The sequence below is a fragment of the Gymnoscopelus braueri genome (assembly GCF_963280865.1).
Source record: "Gymnoscopelus braueri genome assembly, chromosome: 5".
NCBI lineage: Eukaryota > Metazoa > Chordata > Actinopteri > Myctophiformes > Myctophidae > Gymnoscopelus > Gymnoscopelus braueri.
In genome coordinates, this window is record NC_137606.1 from 23358650 (window position 1) to 23377781 (window position 19132).

At 43.5% G+C, this 19132-nt stretch overlaps 1 protein-coding gene across 1 annotated transcript; it reads left to right on the top strand.

Annotated features, from left to right (window-relative positions):
* Positions 1-484: 484 nt before the first annotated feature.
* LOC308085816 (sodium- and chloride-dependent GABA transporter 2-like) lies at positions 485-18656 on the top strand (the record flags this gene model as incomplete). The annotated part of the gene is made up of 14 exons (XM_080429126.1): positions 485-644; positions 730-864; positions 2330-2470; positions 2604-2691; positions 3206-3338; positions 3439-3573; positions 3705-3808; positions 4046-4170; positions 4561-4673; positions 8068-8205; positions 8609-8711; positions 8817-8917; positions 12657-12827; positions 18447-18656. 14 exons carry the CDS (start codon positions 485-487, stop codon positions 18654-18656), a joined length of 1857 nt encoding a protein of 618 aa, XP_080285252.1.
* Between the last annotated feature and the right edge of the window lie 476 nt (positions 18657-19132).

The following is a 19132-nucleotide window of genomic DNA, read 5'->3' on the forward strand; positions in this document are numbered from 1 at the left end:
CTCCGCCAGGCCGAAAGGCATGGCGAGAGAGTATGTTTTTACACCCTGTCCGTCGGTCCGTCCCCAATTTTTTCACATGGGCCTGTTATAGCGCCAACAGGAGGCCGCTTTTTGCAAAACAATGTTTTTGTCCAAACGTCACGCGAATCGGTACACAGTATCATTTCTATGTTATGTTCTTGTTCTAGTTTTCATGGTTCTATGTTCATACCTTCCCCAGGTGTTTCATGTGTAATCAGCCCTCATGTGTTAATTAGCCTTGTTCCCGAGTCAGTCCTTGTCGTCCTTATCATGTTTAGTGTCACATCATGTTTAGTGTTGTGATTGTGATGTTCTCCCTGTTATTTTGTTATAAATCACCCAATCTTGAGTTTTTAAGGCACACTGTAGATCTGATAGACACCAACAAACAGAGAGAAAAACCTGGACAAAGAGAAGGAATATAGGAAAGATATAAACCAAGACCTAGACAAAGCTTCTGGAAATGTCGAAAAGATGCACAGTTGAACGGGCAGAAGAGGTAATGATTGAAGAAAGAGGACATTGGGGCAGCAAAGTGGAATTTTTCCTGTCTGTAGCGGGTCAAATTGTCGGCCTAGGCAATGTGTGGCGATTCCCATACCTCTGCTACAAAAATGGAGGAGGTAAGTCTGTTGAGAACAATTCATTTGCCAGCAGTTTTTAAATGTGTAATCCTTATTCAAGGTAGTGATGCTTTGTGTAATTTAGGTGCATTTCTGTTGCCATACCTGATATTTGTGGCAACATGTGGTGTACCCCTGTTCCTTCTGGAGACCTCCATGGGCCAGTTCACCCAGGAGGGGAGTGTCACTTGCTGGAGGAAGTTGTGTCCACTGGCAGAAGGTAATTCATAACGATAGCAACAATTTTGGACATCTACTGTGGTTTTCCACAGTCAAGATGAAAAGGGATTTGATGGTGGCATTGGTGGTGGTCAAGGCATAAAGGTGATGTTTTTTGTCTATAGGTCACACTGGCCAGTGTTGTTTTTGATGACGAAATTATTTCGTTAACGGCCCTTTTTTTCATGACGACGACGTGACGTTGACGTGCTAAACATAGCTTTTTGATGACTTAATATGACGAGACAAATGTGTGTTTTCGTTGACGAGACGAGACAAAAATTTTATTGGCGTGGGCTATAGTTCAAAATGCATGAAAAGATCAAAATATGATAGCGATATTATTTCAATGGGGGATTAGTGGCCAATCACAGGGAGGGTTCTAGGATGCATAGCAACATCCGGCTCTGTGATTGGTTTCTCTTCTTTTTTCTTTAATTCTTTTGGCTCTGTGATTGGCTGGGATACCGGCATCTGTTTAACACGTTTAGTGGTTGTTGTTATGAACGTGAAGAAGCAAGTTGTCTAGCTGCCTTATGATAGTGGGCGTGTTATTAGGTTTCTGTTGGGAAATACAAGCTAATCATCTGATTGAGGAAAGACGTCTCTGCCTCCGATTACCATGGCGGCAGCGAAAACAGTAAAAAACATCTTAAATACAATATCTGTATTGACCTAATTAAATTAGTTTAAATACATTTTATTTTATTTGTTTGACTAAAACCAATGACTAAAACGGGACTAAAACCTTTAGTTTTCATCCACCAAATCTGACTAAAACCGTTTGAGTTTTCGTCGACTAAAACTAGACTAAAACTATCAAGGATAGACTTACTAAAATGTGACTAAAACTAATAAGCATTTCGTCCAAAAGACTAAGACTAAGACTAAATCTAAAATGCCTGCCAAAAACAACACTGACACTGGTTATAGTAAATCACAAAAATCACAACCCACTTCACCCTTTAATCAGCCAATTGGATTCACAGAATGGAATAGGACATGACAAATTATGCTTGGTCTCGTGCCAGAGGGGCTGGTCAATTATAAAGTCTAAACAGCAAAAGCAAACATTTTAACAGCATTTGACTGGTTGTTATTGTTAAAACTTGAGATATTAATGTGTAAAAATCAAGATATGTAATTCAGTAGTATTTGGAACTAATAGTTAAACTAAACTAAATGGAATTGTGAATGTAAATTTAATTCTAAATACAATATAAATACTAGTAAAACCGATACGTTAATGTGTTTTGTCTGATTTGCTGTACATTTGTATTGCAATCAGTGCAACTAATGTGCATAATCCATGACACATTCCCTTGTCTATAAATTTCCGTATGTATGTTCTGTTCTCCGTCTTATTTGCCACTAGTATAATTTAGTTGTGTTAGGCCTACCTACCAACTCCATTTAGTGTATGTGCAAAGCTGACCAGTCAAAATGATTTACATTTTGCCCAACAGGTATAGGATATGCAGGGCAGCTGATTCTTTTCTACAGCTGTATCTCTTATATTATTATTTTGGCCTGGGGGTTGTTCTACCTCGTCTCATCCTTCAACTCCCAGCTCCCTTGGGCTAGTTGTAATAACCTCTGGAACACAGGTAAGACATTGTACAGTATATTTGACATATACATAGTCTCATTTTGTCCACAAACTGAGGCTATGCATAGCCCAATATAACATTTGACATACATATCACTGTTATGATAACCAAGTTCTCTCTATCCCATCAGATAATTGTGTAAACTTCTCATCACAAAATGGTTTCAACAAATGGGCTAACCAGACCAACACCACCTCTGCTGCCACAGAATTCTGGGAGTATGTTTATAAGGGATGATTATAGATACTTTGCTAATACATACAACATGCACTTTCATGTGGAGGATTGTTGAAGAGTATACATTTGTGTATATATGTTTTTCTCTCTTCATACCAGTAACCTGAAAGCTGATTGAAGTATAGTAGTGTGTATATCTGTCTGTCTCTTATATGTCATCATGATTTGTGTGCATGGGGTTCTCATCTTAAACAAGCCAAGTGCTTAATGAGTCTTCCAGTTTAGTAGACCTTGTATTGTGAATTTGTACTTCCATGTACTGTGATTCTCATGTCTTACTAAATAAAAGTACATCAATCAATCAATGACAAATGACATTAAAGTGGTGAAATTGCCTTCCTGTGAATATTCAGTTATCACACATGTAAAACTGACATTGATGGAAGTATCAATAGGAAACTATTGGTATCAGTAGAGGCTTTCATATATCATCCATTTCAGCCAGACAATAAAATAAATGCATCCCTTCTTTGTACAATCTGTCTTTCTGTCCAGGCGACGAGTGCTGGCTATCTCAGGAGGCATTGAAGAGGTGGGCAGCATCAGATGGGAGATTGTGTTATGCCTCATTGCTATGTGGATAATCTGCTACTTTTGTATTTGGAAAGGGGTCAAGTCTACTGGAAAAGTATGTGTGCACAAATATAATACTGATAAAGTCATTCTACCATTGTAGTATTCACTATTAAAAATGTTTGTAGATGCAATAACAACCCATCATTTTCCAGGTGGTATATTTCACCGCTACCTTCCCCTATGCAATGTTATTGATTCTTCTGATCCGTGGACTCACTCTACCGGGGGCTCTACAAGGCATTGTGTACTACCTCCTTCCTGATCCCTCACACCTCACCAACCCACAGGTAGCAGATTATGATCTAAAATGTTAAGCTGGATACAATAAATTCAAACATTATAGGCTGATTTCAGTCCATGAAGGGTTAACTGAATGGCTTTATGCATGCATCTCTCATTGCTACTTTTGTCAGAACAGGTGTGGATGGAAGCTGTTGCCCAGGTCTTCTTCTCTTACGGTATAGGGTTCGGTTCCTTAATTGTTCTAGGGAGCTACAACACGTACAACAACAACTTCTACAGGCAAGTTCAAAATGGATTGTGTGAAGTTGCGCTGGTTACTTGGTATCCATAGCAATAAGAAAAATGGGTGGCTGTGAACACCTAACATCTGTATCTAGCTTGTCCATAATAACTAGGCCTACTTGTTGTAAAAACTGTGCTAATGAACAAATGTAAGATATTCAGAATACAGCTGTTTTTAATTATTGTGAGGTCAAATCTCAAGCTAAAGACTATGATTTGTATCATGTTTTGCAGAGACTCCCTCTATCTGTGTTTGCTGAACAGTGCCACTAGCATAGTAGCTGGATTTGCCGTCTTCTCAGTGCTGGGATTCATGGCTCACGAGCAGGGTGTTTCCATTGATGAAGTGGCAGAGTCAGGTAGCCTACTGCAAGTCACAATGTCTACGTAAATTATATAAAGATGTAATCCATGCTGAAGTCATACAGACTGTGTGTGGGATTATTCAAGCAACGACTCAGCAAGCATCAAGTAAACTAGCAGCAGAAGGTCATGAAAGATGTATTCTCTGTGAGTTGGTTAGATTATATTAGGGGTTATGTGCCAGCTGACCACTCAGTACAAGTGCCACTGTGCACTGAATTGGCACTGCCAGCCATGATTTGGTAGAATTCATATCTGAATAGACACTGGCAGCCCTGTTGCATCAGGGCTTGGTTGTGGCTCAGACTCATACACCGGCTCATGGTTGGATAACATTGTGCAACGACAAATGGTAATGATCTACAGTGTTATGTTTCTGTTTTCAGGTCCAGGGCTGGCCTTCATTGCATACCCTCAGGCAGTAGCCATGATGCCTCTACCTCAGCTATGGGCTGTCTGTTTCTTTTTCATGATCATTCTTTTGGGTCTGGATACACAGGTGATATAATGGAAGATTACATTTGATACTGAAATAATGTTGGGTCATTTGGGCTAGTGTTGTTGTTGTGAAATACCCCTTTATGTTGTATGCCAGTAATTAGAAGAAGATGCACCATTAATAAGCCCATGTATATGTGCTGCTTAGTTAGTCTGTTCTCACTCACTGCGCTGTGCAGATGAATGTTAAAGACCGGACAGCTTTTTTTGTTGTGGGTGATGATGCGTTCAGGGCGCCTCGGAAATACATATAGGATGAAATACAACATGACAGACCGATGTAACCATGTAAATTTGGCACACTCTTGAACAAAGTTATACCGTGAGAGAGCGCCGTTCACAAACGCCAAAATGAACGCGTTCACAATAACGTTCATCTAGCGGAAATACAGTACGTTCAGTTCACGTTCACCCCAAACATGAACAAGTTCATGGAACGATCGTTCATGTTGGCTTTCCACGCGGGAGACCAGGGTTCGAATCCGGTGGGGGAAGTCAAAAGGGGGGTGAATGTAGCAGTAGTAGCTCAGACCCCTGAATATCTCCCCTGCTCAAGGGGGAATTCCACTTTAGGCTAGTGGTTAAGATGTTGGCTTTCCACGCGGGAGACACAGATTCGATTCCCGGGCGTTACACACAACAAATTCCATGGCAACTATCAGATAATAGAGCTATTTAACACTTCAATAACATAACCTACCATTTGACTGCCAGAGTATTTTCATAATATACTCACCCAGTGCCAGCGATTTTCGTGTTTTATAACCTTTTCAACCGGTCACAGAAGTTTTATATCCATTATAATCCATCGTCTGGCCGTTTGTATAAACAAACATGATCCATGTACCAGCCCCCAAAGGGTTAGGTTTTCAGAGCCGAGCTGTGTGAGTTTTCACCAGCTCAACCAGGCTGCAGGCACCATATCCGGCGATAATACTGGTATTCCCCCCCCCCAATTTATATATATATTATGATCGCGTGTCAGACCATTGGTAAACACAAAGGGGATAACTGTTTGTCGTCCAGAGAAAAGAAAATATAACCGGATCTTTCCGTTTTTTATACCGTGTGAGGTAACTAGTTTTGCCCTGGTTTTGCCTAAAAATCAAACTTTTCAAGATAAAACCGGGAAGCGGTTTACGGATATTTTCACATAGGATGAGTGGAAAGCGAGTGGGAAGAGAAAATGATGAAGGATGGTACAGAGAAGAGCGCGATTGTTTATTAAACAATAAAAAGGTTATACAGCGCGTCGAACGTGTCGACGGCCAAGTGTGGACAAAGTAGCAATTGACTCGAAAACGCGTCGACGGCAGTCAAAGAGTTAAAGAAACTGGTCAAATTAATTTACCAGGCTATCAAAAATAATCAAGTGTGTGTGTGTGTGTGTGTGTGTGTGTGTGTGTGTGTGTGTGTGTGTGTGTGTGTGTGTGTGTGTGTGTGTGTGTGTGTGTGTGTGTGTGTGTGTGTATATATATGTTATATGTATGTAAATAATATTAGTAATATAATAGTATTACTATTAGTAATAGTAACAATCTGAAATAATTTCAGTGTTAAAACGGATAAAATATTGCTGTGTGGTTCTATTAACCTGACTCTGTCAAATGGAAGAAGCTTGCGACACACATTTTGTTTCACAGCTTACTTCCATCTGAGACTCCTGAAGCAGAATCGATGACAGACGGCATTTTCATTTTTTCAAGCTACTTGGCAGGTGATTGGATGATCCCGCCCCTAGCAGCCGCTGATTGGTTCTAACACGCAGCGGACCGGGCAGCTTTACTCCCTGAGCGATCCCAGACTCCTTCCTGAAATCAAATGCAAATGAGATTTCTGGAGGGAGGGGGGTTTACCAGGCTAGTTCTGTATGGGCTGTGGCAATAATTTTGACAAATAATATTTCGCAGCGTATTGTAAAACATAACTATAATAGTTATTTTTTGGAACCATGAACTTTAGTTCAAATATTTGAATTATGAAAGTTCATAATTCAAATAGTTCTATGTACTGAACTAGTTAATTAAACAAATTGGGAACTGAACTTTGAACTAGTTCATGTAGAAGTGAACTTTCCCAACACTGTTGTCCACTAGCCTAAAAGGCCTCTCTTGGCCGGGGGAGATATTAGGCTTTTGGTCATCAGGCAGAGCTCTAAGCCACTACTGCTACATTGAGCTATTAACCCCAATGATTTTGTTGACCCCATACTCAAATACTGGAGTGTTAAGAAGGCAAAAGCAGGACAGTCAGGCAGGTAGTGTTCAAAACCCATGACTGGGTGAATACAGGCGAACAGAACAAACATCACACACAAACTGACATGATGCAACACCAAACAATAACCCCCCAAGGACTAGACTGAAAGAACGAGCCCAATCGATGGTCTTGAAGGGCGGATCCAAACCCAGCCGGCGGATTCGGGCGGCGCTTCCTATTGCTTCACCAATCTATGTCCCCGCCTCCCCTCCCCCCCTCCGGCCTGTGCACGGAGAACGCTGACGTCACCAAATTTAGAGCGACGCCCCTCTGCACTCTGATTGGTTAGGAGATAACAAGGTCCTAAGACCATCGTTCCTGCATGGTTCGCCCAGGCTTTTTTTCTTTTGTAACAAAAAAAAAGCCATGGGTTTCCGAGGCTACCCAAGGACTGACTGGGGAACAAGACTATATACACATGACTCATGCTGATTACACATGAGATACAACTGGGTAAGACATGAACATAGAACCATGACAACTAGAACATGAACATAACATAGACATAGAACCTAGACAAGAGAGGAAAGTCTGTAACTGTGACACCTGGAGGATGAACCATTCTTATTGTGTTGACCCCATGACCTTTCCTCCAGGGCTACCCTCAGGGTCAACCATTACATTTGTATCCCCCTTAGTTGCAAGGCTTTAGGAATAGAAATATTGATTGTTTAGTTTGTTGGTCATTTGGTCAGTTGTGGGCCCCCAGGGGTGATGTTGGGCTCACAGTGTTGTCACTTAGCCCTGGGCCTGCTACTGTATGTGTGGATTCTACTAGTGTGGCTTTGGCACTTTGTTCTACCCCTCTACCTTATTGGCCAATTTCATAACTTTTAAACTGCTTTTAAAAAAACAATCAAATGGCCATATAGCGCCTTTAGTCTCTTTGACCATGTCAACCCAGCACCCTTCATAACTTTCACCTCTAATTGGTGTCTGTGTGACAAACCTAATATCAAATAAGTGGGTGTTTGGGTTAGTCCATCTAAAGCCTGATGATGCAATGTTGTGAGTTCATATCTGCTATTCTACTATCTACTATTCCTGGTGCGCAAACAAATATAAGTCAGGCATTAAAGTATACAATATACACATATAAGTCATTAAAGTTATTCACTCTCATTGTTTTTTTTTAGTTTGTTGCAATGGAGGTGGTGATGACATCCATTACAGATATGTTTCCCACAGTGCTGCGTAGGCCCGGGCGACGGGAGATCTTCCTTCTCATATTCTGCATCATCTGCTTCTTCTCCCAGCTTCTCATGGTCACTGAGGTCAGTATTTATTTTATTTGTTCTTCATATAAGGCCTATCGGCATCTAATACTACACAACAGCATAGCTTGGCGGGTAACAAGCTAACAATGCCTTTTGCCAAGTAGGCATCATAGTAGCAAAGTGACCTCCACAAAAATCTAAAATAAATCTTAAAATTACATTGGCAATATTGAGACATAAAATGTGCTCAAAGGTGGGATAGAGAGGTTCATAATAGTAGCAATATTAAAAGCTTGCACCGTGGGTGACCCTAATTCTTCCCAAAGGTCAGACTTAAGCTCAGATTCTCAACTGCACCCTGGGAAAACAATACATTTTAAATATCTAGGTTAGGTTCAGGTGTGACCCTATGGGTGTAACCTATTGTTTGAACACCACACCTCATGTCTCTTGCCACCAGGGGGGGATGTATGTGTTCCAGCTATTTGACTACTATGCCTGCAATGGAGCCTGCATTCTTTTTCTTGCTGTGTTTGAGTCCCTGGCTTTGGGCTGGATATTTGGTGGGTATTTCAGAAATAATAGAAAGTCATTCACAAGCAATCGCAGTGTCCAAACATTTCAACAGCTAACCTCTGTCCATAACCCTGTGCCAAATTCTGAATCAGGAGCAGATCGTATGTGTGGCATCATACATGACATGACAGGCGTGCGCCCCAATCCCATGTTCAAACTCTGCTGGCTCTATATCACCCCCTTGGTCTCACTGGTGAGTTGAAGCAACATTATCCGTATTGCAGTGGTTCACAACAGTGGTCCTGGTGACAAAGACTTTATCCACATTCAGATAATTGTATTCACCTTATTTCTAGTCTCAGAAACAGAAATAGTCCCTGAGTAGATGGCTTGAATGAAAACCAATAGCCTGCTCTTTTTGGAATAATGTCAGTCTTGCTTGGAAATGCCCCATATCCATAGTTTAACTCATTCACTGCCAGACTTATTTCTGGCTGTGTATGCCCACTGCCAACAATTTTTGGTTTTTTTTTTACCTTTCAACTGGTCACAGAAAATGTATATTCATCATGATTGCTTGTCCGGCCGTTTTGTGTGCATCGCCGAGAGAGAAAAAATTCCAACCGCAATGGCCCCTTCTCTTGTAGTATACTAGAAGTTCGCAGGCTTGTCAAACTCGCAGCCCGCGGGCGTTTTGCGGCCCGCGGAAAGGTCCATTGCGGCCCGCGAAATACTTTTAAAAATAGTAAACTGATACTACATCTAACAGACATAGAGTCGCAGTTTGTATTGCTGTGCTTCTAAGCAGCTCGCCCCTCCCCCACTCGCTGCAACTTGGCTGAGTACCTCTGATGGCCAAGGCATTGTCTCTGCAGCTGTGGAATGTTCTGGCTGATTGGCTCGTTAACAGTCTATTCAACTAGTCGAGTAGTAATGGCTATACTCTTTGATCCTCACACCCAGCCCAGAGTCAGCCCAGCACGGACATGTATTCTCTCTCTCTCTGCCCAGCACGGACATGTATTCTCTCTCTCTCTCTCTCTCTCTCTCTCTCTCTCTCTCTCTCTCTCTCTCTCTCTCTCTCTCTCTGTCTGTCTGTCTGTCTGTCTGTCTGTCTGTCTGTCTGTCTGTCTGTCTGTCTGTCTGTCTGTGACACACACACACACAAACGTAGTGCAGTGTTATGAAAATAACTGCTCCCTGACATTGGCAAGTTTGTTAAAGCAAAGAGATGTCAGGTGTCTGGGAGCAGCAAGTGATTTAGATGAAATTTCATGCTGGCTACACCATGTAAATTTGCCATTTTTGAAAATATAATAATGGTAATAGGTAGTTAGGTATAGGTAGTAGAAGCATTAATCATATATGTGTTAAAAACGTATAACGTATAAATGCAAAGCTGCTTCTTTTATTTCTCAGGAGCTTGCCCAGTGAAATCCTCAGTATTAATTGAACTCAGAGCGTATTTAACATTCAATCTGGGAAAGCATCTGTGTCATTTTAAGATTTATTTGGCTATTCAAAAATAGCAGATCTACAAGCTCATAGTGCGGCACTGAGTGCCACACTATGAGCTTGCAGATCTGCTATTTTTGTAAATGTAAATAATTAAAGTAGCTAATCTTCATAAAACATTTTTTAAAGTGATATACTGTAGTTATAGCAGTGACTGAGATGTAGTGGAGTAGAAAGTTCTGGAAATTGGAAATACTCTAGTAAAGTCTTTACTTAGGTACAGTACTTGAGTAAATGTAATTAGTTACTTTACACCACTGTTCTATAAATGTAATTATTTAACCACCCACACACATTACCAGGTATTGTTTAACTTCAAATTATTCTACTTAAAATGGTTTATAATAATAATTATAATAATAATAATAATAATAATAATAATTATTATTATTATTATTATTATTATTATTACAATTATTATTACCATTATTATTGTTATAAATTGCATTGTTTGTTTTCTGAGACAAGACAACAGATTGAAAAACAATGCTGTATAACTGAATGCGTGTGAGCGCGCATGTGCGTCCGCAACTGGTTCCTGCCCACCTCAAGTCACCATTTGACCAATCTTGCCCGGACACCAAAATGAGTTTGACACCCCTGGTCTAGTGTGACACGTCGTCCACTTCGCATCGCAGATCCACCTTAGAGCCACCTCACAGTGTGAGAGAGAGTATTGTGTGAAAGTAGGGCAAAGTCGCTTATGATTTTCAGACATGGCAACGCTGTGGTGAAAAGTAAGGCAAATGCGCGTATAATCAGAGGACATGGCAACGCTGAGTGACCTGTGCTCCCCTCTTTCCGCGGACTCCTCGGAGTCTTGGGACACCCGCGAATCATCGTGGAGCCCTTCGGACCCCCGCGAAACTTAGCGGAGCCCTTGAGGGTCCCGCGAGACCTTTGGGGGTTCCCTGGAGACCCTTGGGGGTCCCTGGAGACCTACAGACACGGCAAAGGGAAATGGAAAACTGTAAAGCCACAGCCACGCATGCAAGAGGTTTTACATGAACTCTTCAGCCGCACTGAGGCGCTCCAACACAAACACTGTGACGCTCCCCTAAATCCACTCTAGGGTTTGAAAATATCCACTTCACAAAGGGGTGACGTGCATCTCCGTTCCAATGACCAAAACTCCACTTTGGGATTTCGCAAAGACCCACAAAAGCGTTGTGGGATAAAAAAATTCCAAAAACAAAGTTAAAAAAAAAATGTTTTCAAATTGTTTTTCTTTTTTTTTTAAATAATACATGGGGGACCCGCGGACCCCCAGGGAGTGTTGGGACCCCCGCGAAATATCACGGACCCTTTTGGACCCCCACGAAACATCGCAGCCACGCATGCAAGAGGTTGCACATGAACTCTGCAGCCGCACTGAGGCACTCCAACACAAACATTCTGACCCTCCCCTAAATCCACTCCAAGGTTTGAAAATACCCACTTCACAAACGGGTGACGTGCATCACCGTTCCAATGACCAAAACTCCACTTCGGGATTTCGCAAAGACCCACGAAAGCGTTCAGTAGTTGTGTGTGTGTGTGTGTGTGTGTGTGTGTGTGTGTGTGTGTGTGTGTGTGTGTGTGTGTGTGTGTGTGTGTGTGACAGAATGGAGCACAGCGTTGGCTTGCGGTGTTTTGGTTTCGGTTTCGCTCGGCGGTGGTCGGTGCTGACGCTAGGGAACAACATGGTCGACCCGTAATGTTGTGAGTTTGTGCTGGCCGCAATTAATTATGCTCCGAGGAGGCAAATGTGTGGTGAGCAATGAAAAGTAGCCTACGCCACCCATAAATTAATTGCGCACGCTGTGGCTTGTGTTGTTAGTGACATGTGATATGTTGTTGTTGTGTTTAGTGCGAAACAATGAGATGGGAAAATTATGACGGGACTTCTCTCCAATGTAATATAGGATATATATATATCATCTCTCACCCAAAATGCACGCTTTTCTTTCCTTTTTAACTGGCCACAGAAAATGTGTATCCAATATGATCGCTCATCCGACTGTTTGTAAACACACCCGGGACCAGTGTGCGTCACCCAGAGGAAAAACTATCCAACCGCGAAAATAGCATGTCTCACGAAATGCAGGGCAAAAAAGGTCAACTCAAGATAGAGCTGTTTTCATGAAAAAGCTAAACCTGAAGTGGACGGAGGCGGAAATCTTCGGATGACGTTATTTCCGGATCCGGGTGGGTAGAAAGTGAAACTGATCACTCGGGTGATAGAGAACAGCGCAATCTTTTATAAAACGATTCAAAAACTAAAAGTTGTCTAAGTCGTCCTTGGCAGAATTGGATATTGGACGATGTCTCGTCATAAGTCGTCCTTGGCAGTAAATGAGTTAAGCCTCTAAGCAATCTAAAACAATTCACAGCATTTGAATTTAAATTCCAAGTAAAGTCAGAGAACTGTCTGTAAAAAATAAACATCCATAACATTTATAGGCGCAAAAACTTTTGTGTTTCCTTTCTCCCCTCAGCTCTGTTTCATAGGTTCCTTAGTGGAGTACCAGCCCCTAACTTACAACCGTTGGTATATCTATCCAGAATGGGCCAACGTTATGGGCTGGATGTTGGCGCTCTCCTCCATTGTACTTGTACCAGGGTGGGCACTGATGAAACTGACCACTGTGCCAGGGACCCTCCGCCAGGTGAGAGTACAGTAGACAGTAACATTTTGGAATAATTAATTTGAGAGATACTGTGACAGGGGATTATGTTCTGTAGGAGGTGGAATGGAAATGTACCCATGCAGTCCCCACACTGATTCAACTCGGCAACATTACCATCTTGTCTTATTTGTGCCTACTCTGCTAACTAAAGTCTTCAGAATGAATGTGATATGGTGATGAGGGCCTAAAGAATTGTTGCTAACATGGTGCCTCATCTAAAGTCCATAATTGTATGCCTAACTACCAACATCTCTCATCTCATCTCAACAGCAGTTTCCTTGTAAACGCTATCACTACTACTAATAGGAAACAAACTGTTCACAAACATCAGCAACTGTCAGTTTTGATATTCTTTAAAGGGAAAATCCACCCTAAAACAGAATTGGCATTCTGCTATTCCAATGATATTGGCCAGCTAAGTTAATATTTACAAACAGACAACATGTCTCCCTATAAGATGGAAAACAAAGCATGATTTGAATGTTGTATTATTTTAGCTACAGTGATGTCATGCCCTAGTATGTTCGGTAGTAGCTAGGGTTAAGTGTTACGCCCCGGCCTAGGGGAACCGAGACGCAACATATGATGTGGAAGACCGCCCTTCCCAACTCCCAAGAACCGCCGGCCAAACAGTTTGCTTTTTCGATCTTTTCTTTTTATTCTCAAAAGTGGTTACAAAACTCGCCAGGGGCGGAGGAATAGTTACAACAAAACAAAACTAGAAAACAAACCTCTTACCTACCCACGAAAGAAAGCAAAATACAAATACTAACCTCCCTATCGGAAAACAAAGCTCAAACAAATAATAATAATAGTTCCCCCCCCTTCTTAGCGGAGAACAATAGATCACAAGATGATGGCCACAGTAATCGGCCGAGGCCGAGTTAGGATCGAGCTGTAAGCATCTGGATCTATAGGTCAGATCAAGTGTTTGCAGAGATCGAGTGCTACATATCTGTTCGGCTTCACATGCACAAAATGGCTACTACAGAACACAGAGGAAGGACGGACGGGTTGGAAGTCGAGAAGGAACGGGTTCACTGTCGCCGGCCCGCTGACAGCCTTTTAAAGTTGAAGCCTCCCTCTGGCCACCAATCAGGAACGGATGTGTCTGCTGCTGGCACGCCCTCCTAATAATCATCCAATCACACCACGACACTCTCCCCCCCCACACACACACACACAGGAGAGAAACCTAGCCTGCACTCAGCCTCTTCATATACCCGTCATAATCATAACACCCCCCTTCCCAAAAATCAAACATTTTCCCCCAAAAAATGTTTGATCCCAGGACAGCCTCCTAATGAGCCCGAGACAGAGCATCGGCCATAATGTTTTCACTTCCTTTCTTGTGCTGAATATCTATATAGAAATCTTGTAACAACAAGGACCACCTCATAAGGCGTTGGTTGTTGTTGCGCATCTGAGATAAAAATGTTAACGGGTTGTGATCTGTATATACTGCGATAGGTAGTGGGCTAGAACCTACGTATACCTCAAAATGTTGTAACGCAAGCAGCATTGCGAGGGCCTCTTTCTCAATAGTGCTATAATTCACTTGATGTCTCAAGATTTTTTTTGAAAAATAACAGACTGGATGATCTATACCATTTCCATCTTCTTGCACCAGCACTGCCCCTGCCCCCCGGTCACTTGCATCAACCTCCAGTTTGAATGACTGTGAAAAATCTGGTGCTGCAAGGACAGGCGCGCTGCACAGAAGAGCCTTAGCACACTCAAATGCTATCTGACAAGAAGGTGACCAGTTAAACGGAACTTTAGGACTAACCATACTTGTCAACGGCGCTACTACCTCCGCAAAATTTCTGCAGAATCCGCGGTAATACCCGGCCATTCCCAAATACCGGCGAAGATCGCGTTTACTTTTTGGTACTGGAAAATCCAGAATCGCCTGCACTTTTGATGCAATCGTGCGCATATACCCCTGACCCACCTCCTTACCCAAATAGGTAACGGTAGCCTTCCCAAATTCACATTTTGCCAAATTAACGGTCAAATTAGCTTCACGCAGTCGGCCGAAAATTTCATAAAGGGTTTGGATATGTTCCTCCCAAGTGGACGAGTATGCCACCACGTCATCCAAATAGGCATCACAGTTTTTAATACCAGCCAACGTTTTGTTCATTAGCCTTTGAAACGTAGCTGGAGCGTTTCTTAATCCAAACGGCATAACGGTATATTGCAAAAAAAAATCGGGAGTGACAAAAGCGGAGATCTCCGACGCACAGGATGTTAACGGTACTTGCCAGTAACCCTTCAAAAGGTCAAGCTTCGTAACATATTGTGCAGATCCTACCCGGTCAACGCAATCCTCCATACGAGGCAGCGGAAAAGAATCTGGTTTTGTTATGGCATTTATTTTTCTGTAATCAGTGCAAAAGCGAGTGGTCTGATCAGGTTTGGGCACCAACAAACAGGGCGAACTCCACGAACTAGCACTAGGGACCGCATAACCATGTTTCAAAAGATATTCCACCTCCTGCTGCATTAAAACCCTTTTTGTCGGATTAACTCTGTAGGCATGCTGTTTTATTGGGCTCCGCTCCCCCACGTCAACATCGTGTTGGAGTACAGTAGTTTGAGTGGGGTGATCCCCGAATAGTTCTAAATGACTATAAATTAGCTCACTAATATCATTACGAGCCAACTCTGGTAAAGTAGACAACTGAGCATCTACATTTTTCAAAATTTCAGAATTCTTTAATCTGGCGCACGGCACCGGTGCACTGCCTGTATGCAGCCCGTCCTCCTCAGGACTATATGGAACAGGCACCACATTAACACTCATCACTGGCATCACCACAGGTGGGCACGGGACATTATCCCCATCCCGTTTGATGTACCTTTTTAGCATGTTAATGTGACACAACCGATATTTCTTTCTTCGATCGGGAGTGCTAATCACATAGTTGGTATCACTCACTTTACGTTGCACTAAATAAGGTCCGCAAAATTTTGCTTGCAGACAGGAGCCCGGCATAGGCAACAACACTAGCACCTGCTCGCCTGTTTGGAAGGTTCTGCTCATTGCATTAGTGTCATATTTTAGTTTCATTTTTTCTTGAGCCCCCTCAAGGTTCTCACGAGCCGTTTCACAGGCATTATGCAACCGTTCTTTAAATGCGCTAACATAGTCCAGAATGTTATGACTGGGGCTAGGTTTATCTGCACACCATTTCTCTTGCAACAGTCGCAAGGGACCACGCACTGTGTGGCCAAAAAACTAATCGGCTGGGCTAAACCCCAAGGACTCCTGAGTAGTCTCCCTCACTGCAAACAATAATAAAGGTAACCCCTCATCCCACTCTCGTTTGTTTTCCAAACAATATTTACGCATCATTGATTTTAGGGTCTGATGGAAATGTTCCAGCGCACCCTGTGACTCTGGATGATAAGCACTGGATATATTATGTGTGACAGACAACTCTACCATCACTTGAGCAAACACCTTACGACATGAAATTAGAACCACGGTCACTTTGGATGCGTGCATTGATTTTACGCATTGGGATAGCTTCAGGGAAACGTGTTGCGGCACACATAATGGTAAAGATAAATTCATGACCAGATTTCGTTTTCGGTAATGGCCCAACACAATCTATCCTCTATCCTAGGGGAACCGAGACGCAACATATGATGTGGAAGACCGCCCTTCCCAACTCCCAAGAACCGCCGTCCAAACAGTTTGCTTTTTCGATCTTTTCTTTTTATTCTCAAAAGTGGTTACAAAACTCGCCAGGGGCGGAGGAATAGTTACAACAAAACAAAACTAGAAAACAAACCTCTTACCTACCCACGAAAGAAAGCAAAATACAAATACTAACCTCCCTATCGGAAAACAAAGCTCAAACAAATAATAATAATAGTCCCCCCCCCCTTCTTAGCTGAGAACAATAGATCACAAGATGATGGCCACAGTAATCGGCCGAGGCCGAGTTAGGATCGAGCTGTAAGCATCTGGATCTATAGGTTAGATCAAGTGTTTGCAGAGATCGGGTGCTACATATCTGTTCGGCTTCACATGCACAAAATGGCTACTACAGAACACAGAAGAAGGACGAACGGGTTGGAAGTCGAGAAGGAACGGGTTCACTGTCGCCGGCCCGCTGACAGCCTTTTAAAGTTGAAGCCTCCCTCTGGCCACCAATCAGGAACGGATTCGTCTGCTGCTGGCACGCCCTCCTAATAATCATCCAATCACACCACGACACTCTCCCCCCCCACACACACACACAGGAGAGAAACCTAGCCTGCACTCAGCCTCTTCATATACCCGTCATAATCATAACATAAGGAATCTATGTAACGTGTGCATTAGAGCAGCTAACAAAGAAAACAAAGTAACTTCTTCATTTTTCATAAGATGGTGGATGTCGCAGGTCCCTGCACTACAATACATAGTTTTGCACTAGAACAGAAAAAGATATCACTGTATACGGTCCGTCTCAAAAATGCAATGCTGATACCTGTGTTGTTTGAATCTCGAAGACAATTGCAGGACCTAACCTAAACCTAACCCTAATCCTAACCTTAGTGGGGGAACATAGAACCCGGGGAACATAGGGATGACCCCCAATGGCAGATATGACCACGACCCCAAATACCCATATGTTTGTCTCAAACATGTTGGAGCTGCTCTATTTTCTGTAAATAATGGAACAACTCATTAACCTACACTCCTTGAATAGCACCAACACTGTAGTATTGATTTTACTGTAAAGTATGTCAGCACTTTTTTCATTTGAGAATACATCACTTTTGGCCTAGGACAATGCTATCCAGCAAGCATAAATAGCCTCAATGCTAATAGTTAATAGATGATGGACATGTGAAACTATCGTTTCATGAGGCTATAGATTGTGATTTGATCGATTCAAGATGGGGATGTATAACCAGCATAGTAGCCTACACACCACTGAACAGCTCCTTGCCTTCGGCATATGCAAACAGTATCAAAAGAATCTTCCCAGATTTTGGATGATTTTGCCATGCTGTTCTGTACCTTTATTTTGTAGTCTTGTTTCCTGTTGTGCTTAGTTACTGTTACCTGTCTGTCTCACCTCCCTGTTGATTAGTCATGTTCTCATCCTGTGTCCTCTTAGTCCCTCAGCCTATCCCAGTGTTGATTGTCTGTTGAGTTCACCTGTGTCTTATTATTTCCCTTTCTATTTAAGCCCTGTGTTTGCACCATGTCCTTGCTTGTTCTTTATCTCATGTTGTGTGTAGTTAGATCTTGAGTTCAGTTCCTTGTTTGTTTTCCTGTCTTTAGTTAATAAATACTTAAAATCGTTCACTTCAGCCTCCGTCTCTCTCCTGCACTTGGGTCCTACATTCCGTCCTGACTCAAACCGTGACAGAATGAACAAGCCATTTGGACCCAGCGGAGAGAGGTTTGTTCAGTTCTTTAGTTTCTTGCCAGTCTGAAGCCAGCCGAGTAGACCAACTGCCATGGCAGACAATCCATGGTCTGCCTCTGCTTCTCTTCGATCCTGCACCTCTGTTGACCCCGCGTTCCCTGAGCCAGCCTTTGTTGAGACAGCTTCATTCGTTTGTTGGGTCTCCTTTGGCAATCGTCAGGGGGAACCGGGCGAGGGGGCGTCTTCGTCATCTTGGCTTCCCACACCGCCAGCTGCCGTGCTTCCAGGAGCCACCGCTTCCCAGCTCGCCGCTGACCATTATCCAGGAGCCTCCGCTGCCAAGCATCCAGGAGCCTCCGCTGCCCAGCATCCAGGAGCCTCCGCTGCCCAGCGTCCTGGAGCCTCCACTGCCCAACACTCTGCTGCCTAGCTTACCGCTGCCCAGCATTCTGTCGTGGTCCACCGTGGTCCTCCGGTTCCTCGCCCGCTGTCCGGGTCTCCCCTGCCGCTACCCCTCCTGTCCTGGGGTCCCTTGACCTTCGCCCCCTCCCGTGCCACTCAATCCTTAGGCCCCTGCCCTTCCTGGTGGTGGTCCCTGTCTCGTGGGCCGGCGCGGGTTGGTGGCTTTGGGGTTCTGACGGCAGGACCCCGGCAGCTGTTCTGGCCTCGAACCGTCTTCTCCGTCCCTGCCTGCTTGTGCCCTCTGCGCCAGTGTGTGCAGAGCCCTGGCAGCGTCCCCCCCCCGGCTTTTGGCCCGGTCTCTGTCCTCCGCCGCTTGCGCCCCCTGCGCCGGTGTGCGCCAGAGCCCTGGCGGCGGATCCCCCCTCCCCCCCCCGTTTCTCTGCCCCCCCCCTCCCGTTCCTGCTCTGGGACGCCTGGAAGTCGTCCTGTGGAGGGGAGGTACTG